The sequence below is a fragment of the Petromyzon marinus genome, chromosome 44 (genome assembly GCF_048934315.1).
Source record: "Petromyzon marinus isolate PM22_M1 ecotype Great Lakes invasive population chromosome 44, UKy_Petmar_22M1.pri1.0, whole genome shotgun sequence".
Taxonomy (NCBI): domain Eukaryota; kingdom Metazoa; phylum Chordata; class Hyperoartia; order Petromyzontiformes; family Petromyzontidae; genus Petromyzon; species Petromyzon marinus.
Genome location: NC_133710.1, coordinates 6,220,819 through 6,234,851, shown reverse-complemented (window position 1 = coordinate 6,234,851; position 14,033 = coordinate 6,220,819). Strand labels below are relative to the sequence as shown.

At 43.3% G+C, this 14,033-nt stretch overlaps 1 protein-coding gene across 7 annotated transcripts in view; it reads left to right on the top strand.

The window, feature by feature from the left end:
- Positions 1 to 13,484, top strand: part of LOC116951959 (transcription factor RFX3-like) — a 56,314-nt gene extending 42,830 nt beyond the window's left edge. For all 7 annotated transcript variants that reach the window (XM_032970885.2, XM_032970886.2, XM_032970882.2 and 4 more), the window contains 2 exons: positions 410 to 455; positions 1,361 to 13,484. In XM_032970885.2, the coding sequence (XP_032826776.1) occupies positions 410 to 455; positions 1,361 to 1,452 (138 nt within the window). In that variant the 3' untranslated portion in view covers positions 1,453 to 13,484. The remainder of the gene's footprint in view (positions 1 to 409; positions 456 to 1,360) is intronic.
- The last annotated feature ends 549 nt before the right edge of the window (positions 13,485 to 14,033 follow it).

The window sequence follows — 14,033 nt, the reverse complement described above, 5'->3', positions numbered from 1 at the left end:
GTTCACTTGACTGGTAATAGCTGGCATCATTGAAAATTTAACCCTGTGGCATAGTTGCCAAGAGTAGGCTACGGAACGACACTGCAATAGCACAAATTGCAAGCCTTACACTGCAATTACAGCTTATATACAAACGTTTATTTTAAGAAAACGTCTAAAAAGCTATTTTTTTCATCAATGCGAAATAAAAGAAAGCCTTTTAAAGTTCCAAGTGCTTCTCACAAAAGTGGTGCTTTTATCTCAGTCCATTTTCACTTATTTCTGTATAATGGAGAATAACAAGGGCTGAGAAAAGGCAGCAGTGACGCTGAGCATGCATCTAGAGGTAATGCTGTTTGTCTGCTAATCACTGCTGTGTGGCATGTGCACATATAAGCTAACGGTGTTTCTTTTTGGGTTTGTATTTCAGTTTGCTGACCTGGGATCAGGATTCTTGTCCTTGAATGGGATAAAAGGTAATACTGCAGCCATGGCAGGAACTATTGTTTGGTTTAGTTATTCTTATTTTGAGTAAAGAAATAAAAGGAAGGTATCTATTTCTTTTAGAGGAACAGGCATTGTGTGTTTTTCTTTTAGACTGCAGTAAAGAGACAACTCGTGTTTTCACAGTGGCTTAATGCAGCTCGTGAACTCAACAGTAAGCTAATAGCTTATGATTTACTTAACCAATATATGCTCAGGACTGAGTTGAAATGGTTATAATGCGAAGAGAATTCCCACGTGCCGCAAATTGTGTAGAGTTTTAAAAGCTTATATTGTCATTAATATGAGTCTCCTTTTTTTTAATTGAAATCCTGCAAAAGGGCTTGGAGGGTGTATGCGGACGATGCTTGAATTTCATGACCGGATAAGTCATTAACTTGAAAGTTAAGAATGAAATGTGGCAGGAATTAATTATAGACATAATCAGTATGAGGAAGTTTTGATGTATTGTAACGTGTGGAGAACAGAGGGCAGATTACCAGAGACATGCATTAAAGTGGCACCCGATGGTCAATGGCCAAGGGAAAACCTAAAGCCGCAGAATGGTTGTAGACTCAGGGGTGTCCTTGAAAGATATGTAAACTGCATGACGGCTGTGTACCAAAGAGAAGACCTAAATCCAAATGCTAGCTTAGAGAATTCACGAACAGATTTTGGAATATCTGGTACGAGCTGTGCATCATTCACAATCTGGCATAAGGCAGGAAGCAACGGTGATTACATTTCGATCTTGAAATGTTTGTGAAATGCAAGCGCTGACTAGCCTGGCAAAGGAAAGACACTTAAACCTTCCCGCCCTGCCTTCCCCCCTCAACATGTGAATCTTGTGTTCCACCCTCTCCCCACCCCCGTGCGTGCACGGCGTTCCCTCACGCAGACCGAGAGGCCAGCCAGAGGGACTCGTGGGACGAGGTGTCGGTGGAGTCGGGTGAACCGGCACCCAAACTGACTCGCACGGAGCTTAAGTAGGAGATGGAAAAAAAGAGCGAGAGAAAGAGGCAGGGGAAAGGTGCGGACAAAGACGGCGGCTCGGAGGACGAGAGTTTATCCAGCGTGGCTGCGACCCAACGCTACGTTGTTGTGTGTCTGTGGAAAGGGGCAGTGGGTTGAATTTGCCCGCTGCAGCTCCTGTTGCTGGTGGTGTACAAAACCTAAGACTGCGGCGAAATTCTTTGTGGCATAAGTAGTGTGGGCTGATGACTGCTGAACGTGTACAGTGCTGAATATTGCAGATGTTTATTTCGCTTGCTCTTCATTTTTTATTCATTTATTTTTTAACACAGCCTCTTTGTTATCAACATATTTTTAAAAAGATATTTAATTCTATTGAAGGCTGGCGTCCTTGTAACTCAATTGTTAAGAGATCCATGTAAATGTTTGAAGTGTGAGTTTGTGCAGAGTGAGCGATCCGGAGCCGAGGGTGGTGGTAAATGTTGTGGATGATGTAGACGGCAGAATGTCTGCAGAAATAGCAAGTGCATCAACAGACACGCACCATTCGCCACTTCATCCCTAATTAAGTTGGTTTTTAAAACTTATGAATGGTGACAGTCACTGTGTTTCCCCTTACAATATTACAAACACATGGTAATTTTGTACAGATTTAACTGTGGGTGAATTGCAGTTTTGAGTCAATTATATTTTGATGTGGCGTTGTCAGTTTAATTAACCGTGTAAATGCGAACGTGTCCTTTGTCTCATTATTCTTTTGACTGGTGCCTGTAAAGCAGCATCGGCCGCCCCGGTGAATGCTCGCTACATTTGCTTATGCAACACTTGTGTGCCAACGTGGACAGCTCGTATAAATCCTCGTTTCCCTTTCACAAAGACGCGATGGGCACGTTTGCCGTCTCCGAGCGACCGACGTATCGACAAGATTCTTGGGACGCTCTATCGCATCGAACACGCTCCGATCGGCAGCACAAAATGGACACAGTTGTAAGAGCCGATCGATCGACACACGACACATTGGGCCTCTTAAGTTGCATTTGGGACGTCCTTCATCCTTCACAGCCGCCCCATTAGACTGCTTGCTGGAGAGTGTGCTCACTATGGTAGCAGTGTGAGGAATAGGTTGCGTGGCAGAACCGCCCATCCCGAGCAGGCTTCTGTCCAGGTACATGCCTGGATTCTCAAGGCCACTGATTATACTTTAGCCACCATGGTCTTAGCCTTGTCAAAGCTGTCAATCTGGCCACACAGCAGGGAGGTGTTGATGCTGTCTGGTCAGTCTGGTGTTTGTGGTGAAAAGGTGGGTGTTTTGTGTACGTGTAAGCTCGTGCTCGGCGACACATCACGTGCACATTACAATTTGACATTTAGCTTGACAAATTGTACCTTGCCCTGACACGCTATAAATATCAGACTGGTTTGGCATCTTTGCAATTGAGCCACTTTGAAAGCTACCACGGAAGTTATTGATCTTGGAGTGGAAAATAAACGTTTAAATGCTGCCTTTGTTTCATGCAGTGGGGGGGGGGGGGGGAATAAAAAAACAGCCAGAACTTGCATCACTCCGTTTGTGTCAGTTTATTGAGACTAAATCATTAAATGATAAACGCCAAGATGCCGTACCAGTAGAGACCAATAGGTGTGATGGAAGAAACACTCGTAATCCTGCACTGTGCATTTACAGCATCCTCATTCATAGCCACCAGACGACAAAAGGCAGATGTGGCTTTTAATATATATCAAAACTGTTAAGCACACTTGGCTACTCTATAGTTTAACCATTATTAGGTGTAATACTAATTTTAATCCTTTATCAAGGAAGGCCTCATTAAGTCTCAAGGTATTTTTGGGCAGTCCTATATTGGCAAGTTTAAATTACTAAGTTTTTTTTTCACGCGAGAGGAAACTAAGAGTATCTGGGAAAAAAAACCCACCATATTAGATGACACGATTCGCTCCTGTGAACAACTATCGTGTCACTACCGAACTTCCCCCTCCCCCAGGTCCATCCCGACCTTTTTTCTTGTGTTTGTGAGAGCCAGTGGAGTCTTGTCGGCAGAAGAAACATGTAAATGAGACGTCAAAAGTCATTGTGAACAAAGGGGGTTGTTGATGGGAAAATATTGGAGGAGTCCAGTGAACTGTTTTTTTTTTATCGGGCTGTGTTGGCAAAGTGCAGCCTTTGTGGGCAGGTCACAATTTGGCATTACTGATGTTTGCAAAACAGGCGTTCAGATATTCTACTTTGTTTAATCGAAAGGGAGTTGTGTTGCCTCTTAGGTTGGGTGGCTTTTAGAGGTAACTGTTAAAACAACTTTTACTGTGGCATTGACGTTGCAACTCTCGGCAATGCGTTGCATCTCAAGTGACAGCAGCTGCTGCTACTATGAAGTTGGCCCACACTGCGGTTGTGTTAGTAGCTGCACCGGCACGTTGCTATGTTGGCATTTTTCGGGATGAAATCGCGATTGTGGTGAATGGAGCTTGCGCAAACAGCGGGGCATAATGAAGCAGATATAAGGTCGTCGTGAGTTTGTTCATTTTGGTTTTATTGCCTTTTTGTTTCTTGACAAAGTCCGTTTTGTGCGTGTTTTTTTTATCCAGGCAGGTGCTTAGGCATTTGTGTGTGTGTTCATGGCCAGCTCCAGTTTGGCAGCAGAGGTCTCACTCCGAATCATTCGAGCGGCATTATCTTTTATTGTTACCTGGTCTGTTTAACACGTAGGCTTTCGCGACCAATATTACCACCACCCGACACGGCCAATCAGCAAAAAAGTGTCACGTTGAAAGACAAATAGTTCACTACTTTAGCCCACCGGTGTGTTGAGTGAATCCACAACATTTACAGTTTGAGTACGACGTTTCGCTGGTAATTACATCCAGCATCATCGGGCAATTCGCCAGAATGGTAAAGTCCTCGCTTGCTCCTGGTCTTAAATAGAGCAGCAGGGTGACGTCATCAACTCATTTCAGGTGCAGTGATTTGAGGCGGAGGGGGGTATTGTAATTATATAATCGATTGGTAATCAGTCAATGGTTATGATTAGTAATGAGTTATAGATTAGTAATTAGTTGTAATGTTTCTTAAGTTTTGATGTGATTTCTCTATTCACTAAGGTTCCAGTGAACGAATCGCTTAAGTTACTTGATACACTAGTAAAGAATACAGGTTTACCAAAAGATATTCCGAAACTTGCTGACCATTGTTTAAATAACACTTCTTATGGAGAGGGGATTTCTTTAAACAAAAGGAAGGAGCAGCAATGGGCTCTCCTTTATCCCCTGCTATAGCAAATTTGTACGTGGAAAACTTTGAAATAAGAGCACTTGCCTCGAGCACATTAAAACCATCTTTTTGGTTTAGATATGTGGATGACACTTTGGTTGTCTGGCCACATGGTAAAGATACACTTAATGATTTTCTAAATCATCTCAATGCACAAAACCCGGCCATCCAGTTCACCATGGAAATGGAGGTGAATAACACACTCCCGTTCCTAGATATTTTGCTTGGACATGGCCTAAACGGTAAAATAACACAGCGTTTACAGAAAGCAAACGCACACTGATGCCTATCTGAATGCAGATTCGCATCATCATCCAGCTCAGAAATCCTCTCTTATCAAGACGCTCACACATCGGGCTTTAACAGTGTCAGATGGTGAAAGTCTAGTGAGAGAGATCAAACACGTTAAAGAAGCACTACGACAATGCCTACAATAATGCTCAAATTAACAGAGCACTGAATGGCAAATCACGATCGCAAAGCAATACTGCTGAAAGCGATCAGATTGTTAAAACAATAAAAATTCCATATATCTCAGGAGTAACTGACAAATTAGCCCGTGTTTTGCAAAAGCAAAACATTACAGTAAGATTTGGTACAGTACACAAAATTCAAAAACTAGTATCCTGCACTAAAGACTCATTACCTAAATTATCAACAGAAGGTGTATATCGGATTAATTGTTTGTGGCAGATGCTATATTGGACAGACAGGACGTAACATCAGCATAAGACTAAAAGAACATCAAAGAAATATCAAATTATCTCAAACACAACTGTCGGCAGTGGCAGAACATGCTTGTCAACAAGGACACTCAATTGATTTTGATAACGTTGAAGTGTTGTGTAAAACGAATTATTACTGACAAAGACTAATTAGAGAATCCATTGAAATTGAGAGGAATAGAAATAACTTTAATCGCTCTGACAGCTACAGGCTTAGTGCGGCTTGGAAGTGTATTATTAAATAATACATATTACAATTCCTTATAGGGGAAACACATACTAATTAACGGATTACTAACGTAGCATAGAATCACAATAAGACACATTACAATTAATTACTAATCTACAACTCATTACTAATAACCATTGATTACTAATCGATTATATAATTACAATACCCCCCCTCCGCCTCAAATCACTGCACCTGAAATGAGTTAAATGATGACGTCACCCTGCTGCTCTATTTAAGACCGGGAGCAAGCGAGGACTTTACCATTCTGGCGAATTTCCGGATGATGCTGGATGTAATTACCAGCGAAACGTCGTACTCAAACTGTAAATGTTGTGGATTCACTCTTCGACACACCGGTGGGCTAAAGTAGTGAACTATTTGTCTTTTGTCAACGTGACACTTTTTGCAGATTGGCTGTGTCGGGTGGTGGAGGGTACGACACGTTACCTGGTCTGTTACTCCACATAAAGCTTTGAGTCTTCTCGGCCACAATTATGCCCTCCCTTCTATGATTGCGTAATGTGGACCCCTCTGAAGGAACCTCTGCACTGATTTGAAACATTCAGACTGGCCTGTCTACGATCCAACCTGGGTTTCACCAGGATGGATTGTGTGAGGAGCTCACGAATCTTGTAAAGATTTGGACACATTCCCATTGTTGAGCTCCAGCAGGCAAGGCTGCGTTGGCTGAGTCATGTCGCCCACATGCCCAGCCACCGCATTCCCAAGCAGCTGCTGTGGCCGGAGAGGGGCTAAATGGGCACAGCACAGGCATCGAGAAGAGATGGTCTTATGCGGTACAGGAGTACATGGAGCTTTGTGAACTTGCCGAAGACTGGTACCAGCGGTATCAAGATCGACCTCTATGGAGGAGGCTCGTGAAAGACGCTATTGGGCAGTTAGTGGCAGTCGCCGTCCAACAACAGCGAAGGGCAGAGGGGTGACACATACGAGTGGAGCGCCGTGTGGCTAAAATGCAGCAAGTTGCCACAGTAGGCAGCACACAGAGTGCATCTGCCAGTCATCTCGGTCAACCAATGGCACCTGGGTCTATCCCATGAACTGCAAGCCAGCCTTTGACACTTCACGTGGCTACAAAGTGCACCTGTCCTGGCACAAGCGCCATGGTGATGGCACTGCCACTTAGTGGCGAATGGCGGCTGCTTTTTGTTTAAAATTTATCCCACACAAAACTAGCATAACATTTTGGCACATAATTGTAATTAAATTACCCGCACAATGTATTTTCATTAACTCAATATTTGAATGTCAAGTATGGAGACTCATTCTTGTCATTCCAAGAAATAGGTTCCCTCAATACTTTTTTTACAGAGGGGTTTTAAAAATGTATGACGTGAATATGCAGCACAGCTGCAAATGTGGATGAAAATATTTTTTCATAAATGCTTTTGCAGTATGATTAAGCATTTTAGAGGCAGTTGTGCATGATCAGGGTTAGGAAATAGGTGGGATGGTTAACTGTCTGTACTGTAATATACACTGGAATTATGGTATTTTCGTATGCTTTAGTCAAACTTTATATGTCGTGTCGAAGACGCTAGTAAGTCGCGAAGGCGGCGCGCGTCTGGAAACCTTTCTTGCATCGGAAAATGTAGGATCTAACAAGAACACCAAATACTGTGTCTTGACGGAAGACTTTGAGATGCATTTGCAGCCAGCGGTCACGTTAATACCCTCAGCTTGATTAAACAACCTAAATGCATGGCGGTTCGGTTTGGTGGAGAGCTGTAGATTTATATATTACGTGTGCGGAGATATTTTACAAACGTTTGACAAATTTTCTAAAATGTTTATTTTATGTAGTTGGAAGTAATTGCATACAACGTGTTGGAAACTGTAAATATATAAAACTCGTAAATGTGGTGTTGGCTTTGAAGTGTTTTTTGCAGGAGGGGAGCGGGCGGGTTGGGTTGTCTGTGCTAGTTTACACGTGAATTGTAAAAAAAAGTAGAGTTTCTGCACTTGTGTTCAGTGTACATTTTTATATAACGAATTCGATAGACTTTGGGACTGAAACATGCTTTTGCTGTAGTGACGACAATAACATTTAAGATGACGACATTATGGGCGTTTTATGAGCGGTCACAGCCCTGCCTTTCAGTGCCTTGCAACAAGCCTAAAATAGATAAGCGACACACCAAGTGTCTTAAACAGAAAACCAACCTCGTGCCTTGTTTAAGTATCACTCCCCCGCTGATTCCTGCAATTCACATTTCGACAATATCTTAACCGTAGTTGGTGTCGCTCAAAGACGCCACCAGAAATACAAACGGCTCTAATTTTGTAGTTATGCACACAGCCTGTGTGTCTTTTGATCGCCCCTAAACGCGTTTTAAGGTTTCGTTAATGGGGAAACATAATTTGATCGCGCGTTCAGACCGGCTCAAGTGATGTCTGCCGTACTTTATACGTCCAATGCAATAAAGCATCAAACTTGTGTGGGACAACCTGGAACATGCGCAGCATAGATTTTTTGAATAGAAGACAAGACCCGTTTACTTTTCAGGGTGTGTCATTAATCGCGAGTAGTGCGGGTCCGCAACAGGGAGAAATGTGTGGCCAATACTGCGAGGGTTCCATTTGCATTCATGTTGTTTCCTTACAGGGACCCTCGAAGCACTGAGCTGCACTTGCAGCCGGCCGTGCGATTCCGTGCTGTGCGTCGCAGGAAAATAGGTCTGCAAACCGGGGGGGGAGGGGTGGGTGTAAAATCGAGGGGACTCGTGTTAATCCAATCTGATACGATTCGCAAATAATTGAGCCTTGGCTTCAATTAACCCCGTGGTCTATTGCATTTAAAATACTTCAATGAGTGATCTTATTCAGTAGAAGGAGTTCCACTTTAGGTGGTTGTGTCCCGTCACTGTGTTACAAGATATAGGAAACGTGTTTCTGGCGGCGGCGGCATTTGCAGCTCAGTGTTCTCCGGAACCATTTTCTGCAACGGCACATGGTAATAATGCAAATGGCTATGTTAAATTCATGACAATACGTGTATAGTTATGAAGTTGTGTGCTTAATGTAATTTTTTTAGACGCAGCTGTTAAGAAGCTTACATGCTCACCAGTACTTGCACGTAATTGGCTGGAATCCATCTGAGTTTTTCACTATAGTATGAGTGGCAAAGTAAGGACTGATTGTAAAGTGTGGTTATAATTAGAGATGTAATGATTCACTCCAACTACAATGCATTGTCACAATTCAAATGCATTAATGATTCCCATTGTGTTAGATGGAACAGATATTGTATAAAATCTATAAATGTTTATGAATCGCAAATGATAAACTCACGCACAATGCAATGTATGTATCGCTCCCGAAATATTTTAATCGGTGAATCGTTACATCTTTACTCATAACGCGATTTCATGGAGCAAGCAGCCTGGCGATTTGAAGGGAATTCCAACTACTGTGCAGACTCATATCCTCAAACAAATGCAATAAAAGATGTTTCTCAGTCGCATAAGCTCCGGGCAGATGTAGCGGCTGTGAGCACTAAAGGTGAAGAGCGAACAAAATGTGAAAAGGCCACATTGGGAGCGATCGTGAGGAGGAGCACACTGGCCATTCGGACATTAGCCGTGCCCCTAGCCAACTGGACCATAACCCTGCACAGAACCATAATTTTCAACCAGACCGTAGCCCTAACCAGCCAACCGATCCCTTTGGCTACCTTTAACCCTCACCACACCAGTCAAACAAATCCTTTCCCTACCTCTATATACTTAGACTATTCAACCAGATCGACCCCTCCTCCAAACTACATTAGCCAACCCAGACACTTCAGACTGGTCCCCCAGACCTAACCGTAATCAGACCCTGAAGACTCGCCCAAACCCCTTAACGCAGTGGTTCTTAACCTGGGGTGAATGCATCTCCTGGGGGTACGAGATGCCCTTTCTGAGAACCTTCGGGGGTGCAGGCTGCAGTGAAGGTTAAGAACCACTGCCTTAACGCAACCTAGCCTCCTTTTCACTTTTTGTTCAATTTTCAGTTTAGCCATTTAGAGCTCGCGGTGTCATGGTGAGATGGCTGTTTTGAAACTAAACAAAGTTGACCTCACGTTTATATTATGTAAAGTGTGCTCCGTTGTGTGGCTGTACATGTGTTTGTCTCCAATAATAAGTCGTTTTGTATATTATCGGCATATCGCTGTGCAAGTTTGTTTGTAACTCTGTTTATTATGAGTCGTGAGAAGGTGAGGGACGGGGTAAGTAGATAGTTGGGTGTGGGCTTCGATCGGGGGCGTGGAGTGACAGCCGTGGGCTCGGAGTGGGGCGATGCAACGCAACATTTGGGCACCACGGTGGCTAGGAGATGTTAACTACCTCGCGAGGTATACAGGAGGTCGTGGGTTCGATCCCCACCCTGACGCCTGCTGTATATTTGGAGTTTGCATGTTCTCCCCGTGGTCGCGTGGATTTTTCTCCGGGTCCTCCGGTTTTTCCCCTCCACGTTTAGAAACGTGCGTTGAAGAGTTTTTGGCTGCTATACATTTCCACGTGATAAGCCACTTCATTGGGGCTATAATTTGTGACCAGGTCGCTTCTGAAAAAAAGCTATATATATAACTCAGTGGTCCTTCCCTGGTGAAATTAATTTAAACAAAATAGTTGAAAATCGGTCAAGTCACCAAAGAATTGTCACCTCGATACCCCTTCAGTGACCTCTGTACCACGCAAGAGGCGGAAGCATTTCCCCCCCATCTGCTCTGCTGCAGAGAGAATTGGTCATTACATAACAGTAACAAACAACTGGGTTGAGACCATCAGCCCCCCCCCCCCTCCAATTTGAAACCCAGATGACGACATCGTCTACTGAGCGCTTGATTCATTAAGCATCGATTGATCGTATTGAGTTCAGTACAGGAGTCTTAATTCTCCTCGATCGTTTAGTTTCACGTCGATATGCATAGCCCCGTTAACACGAAACCGTTTTCACAAGACGATGGTTCTTCAGCATGAAATTAAATAAGTGCCAAAAGGAATTAAGATGCAGTCATCAGTGATTGGCCAGCATTTGGATTGAACAGTCTGAGGTTTCTTTCAGCTTATCTGGTTCATGCATCATTGTCCCTGTAACATGCAATAGTAATCAATAGATCCAGACTCATTAGCATATAATGCAATGCGTCTGATAAGTGACCTGGATTCAGTAGTTTTAGGCTGGACGGCATTTGACTAATTAGTCGAGGGCTACTTAAAATTTGATTCGTGATTCGCAGTATCATTGCCATGTTCAATAGATCCGGCTTCTTTAGCTCAATGCGCCTATGCAAGTGGGAAATTGTAATTCAGTAATCCTAGACCGGCTAGTTAACATTGGATTCATTATTCCCTAGTGCGCTGACAAAATAAAAACGTTGCCCACCCCAAATGTATCCAGATTGTGCTGAGACGAAGAATCCTTTCAACCTTCACAGACTCGTCGTTAACATTCAATGGGATCAGCAGCCATGGCCCGTATTTTTAAAGTCAGACAACCCAACACGGACATCTCGGTCAACGTTGTCGGTAACGCACCTGCCATGTGATGTGGTCGTCCCGCCGACCCCAGGGCTGGCCGACATCCCTTTAAATCGCACCCATCCCTCCTCGCAAGGCGAGACATACAGATACATTAAAATTCGACTTTTTAGATTTGAGTGTCGCATTTTGCGCACCGGTGACGTCACCTCTTCGAAGCGTTTAACGGAAGCCGGGGGCGCTGTCCAACCGCAGTGATATCATCATTAGCCCCCATCACATTAAGGTATTTTAGTATTTGACAATGTAATAACTAACAAAGCAGCTTAACCCTGGGTGGATAGCCCCGGACACCCAGCCTAGGTAGCTGGCCGCAAGAGGAGGGCGAATTGTTTATTGGGTGGCCGTCTCGTGGAACGTTAATTCTTAGCCAATTAGACCTCGGGCTCATTTACATTTAGGTCAACAAAGATGTTACCGTATTCTCTGGATTATAAGACGCACTCCCCCCCCCCCCCCCCGTATTTTAAACCAAAACTTGGGAGGGTGCGTCTTATAATCCGGTATGTGTAACTAGATTTTTTTTATAACGTGTTCACCGGGCGCACGTTTGGTGGGTCCATCTTGCTTTTCGGAGCGTTTTCTAATCCATAGTTATGACGGTAATAGTCTGGGTGTTAAGATGCATTGATATCGAGTCTCAAGCTCATAGGATCGAGCGCGCGTGTAACATGAATCGATAAAATGTTCGACTCGTGTTTCTCCGTGAATGGATTTCAAGTCATCCTGCAAGCCACTATTGGCGCTCCCATTCACGGCGTTACATTTAAAAGCAAACAAAAATAGCATTACTTCTTGAATGGCGAAACAGTGTGATCGCGATCAATAATTACAATCTCCCGGTGGACTGAGGCGGGAAGGGATGTAGCTTCGACCTCCGAGGTATCAGAAATGACTAAATTGAGAAAGCGGTGTCGCTTTAAAATCAAACAAATTGCGTTGCAGCGCCCTCCAGTGTGTAGGTGGGTCCCACACAAATTTGATTTTGGTTTTGCCAATCGAGAGAAAGAAACGAGGATAATTAATTGTAAGAGGATGCTTTTAGTTGCTCGGTTGTCTTTCGTCACGGAATATAGCAGATTATAGTTCGCTGGACTGTGTAACTAATACTCTGTTACTGTTAGCGCTCACACTTGCAAAAGGTATTTTTTTTACAACATATAATTAACATCGTTATTCGCGTTGAGGAGTGGCGACCTGGCGGGGCCGCGGCGCGTAAACAAAGTGAAACACAAATCTCACACAAACTTGTATTTGTACTATATATTAAAAACCATTGCCACGCGCACACACAGACAGTCTTAGGCATATACATAACTATATATAGATATATATACACTCTGTTTGCTGGAAATCGATTTTTTTCTTTGTCTAATACAAGTGCACTTGCTAGCAGATCTCATGATGTTAGTCTTGTCCCTTATTGTAAGCTTCGTGTCCACTGCGTGTTATTATTTTGTGTCTACAGCAAAACACCCAAATTCTGACCCGAGGAAAACGACGATTTGTGAGTTAGGAAACAAGCGATTTAATTTAAAGCGTGTCGAGCTGTCGGCGTGTGTGTGTGTGAGCGCACACATCAGATGCAACACAATTAAGGATTACATTTTTTTTGGCTTAGTTTCTTTAACTACGGTTTTTTTGTTTCAACATTAAAACATGTTCGGTGCCTAGAGTTGTGTTTACCCTATGAGAGGGTCTTTTCGTTAACCTTTTACGTTTGATGAGAGAAAGCATAGTTTTATTGTCATAATTGATTTTTTTGCAAAGTGATGCCTTTTACTATACCAAACATGCCTGTACATACGTTTTGTATTGCAGTCCCATTGTGTCACTCATGCGTTCCGTTGGCTCGTGGATGTTATGATTGTTATGTTTTTTTGTATATTTATGAAGTCTGCGCTTCAGTAGTGTGTGTGTGTAACAGACTCGAGAGTTGGGGGGAATGCTTTGTTGACGGCTAGGCGAAAACGATTAACATTTCTACAGACGCATTCCCGTGTTGGTGGAACAAGTTGTTTCCGCCGATATTTGCTTAAAAAAAGAGAGAGAACCACATCACCGATGTTTCTACCGATTCGACAGTTTTTCTGCCTCCAATTGGCACAAACACAGATTCCGCCAACACATGAATGAGGTTTCTAGTGTAGTAGAGACGCTTTTATATCACGCCCATATATGAACTTGATTTTATAAGGTCTGTGTATGAATCGTGTAGTTACGTTTGCTAATATATACCAGTAAACTCTGTACAATATTAAGCGTGCTTCATTTGCATTCCCTTATCCACGTAGAATATTGCAACGTTTGGCCAGGAGATGGTAATGCCGAGTGTAATGCATTGACTATTTTTTTTACCAGTCAAGGTCCAATGAGCTATATAGCTCTTTTACAGAAGCGACCTGTCCACAAATGATAGCTCAAACAAGTAGCATATCATGTGGATATTTATCGCAGCCAAATACTCTAAATTTGTTTTTCTTACTGTGGAGGGGGAAAACCGGAGGACCCGAACAAAAATGCACTCGACCACGGGGAGAACTTACAAACTCCGGATATACAGGCGTCAGTTCTGGATCGAACCCACGACCTCCTGCATAGCAGGCGAGGTAGTTAACATCTCGTACGCGCGTTGGGTTTATTCCGGGTTCGCAGGTTTCCATTCACATGCAGCAACTCATTTAACATCCCAATACAAGGCCCTCCTGACGACGTGTCTCGAGACTCGGTGAGCTTTGCTGGATACAATTTTGGCATGATTTAATGAGGTCACCCGCTGGACTAAATTCTGTCTTGTGATAATTATTATT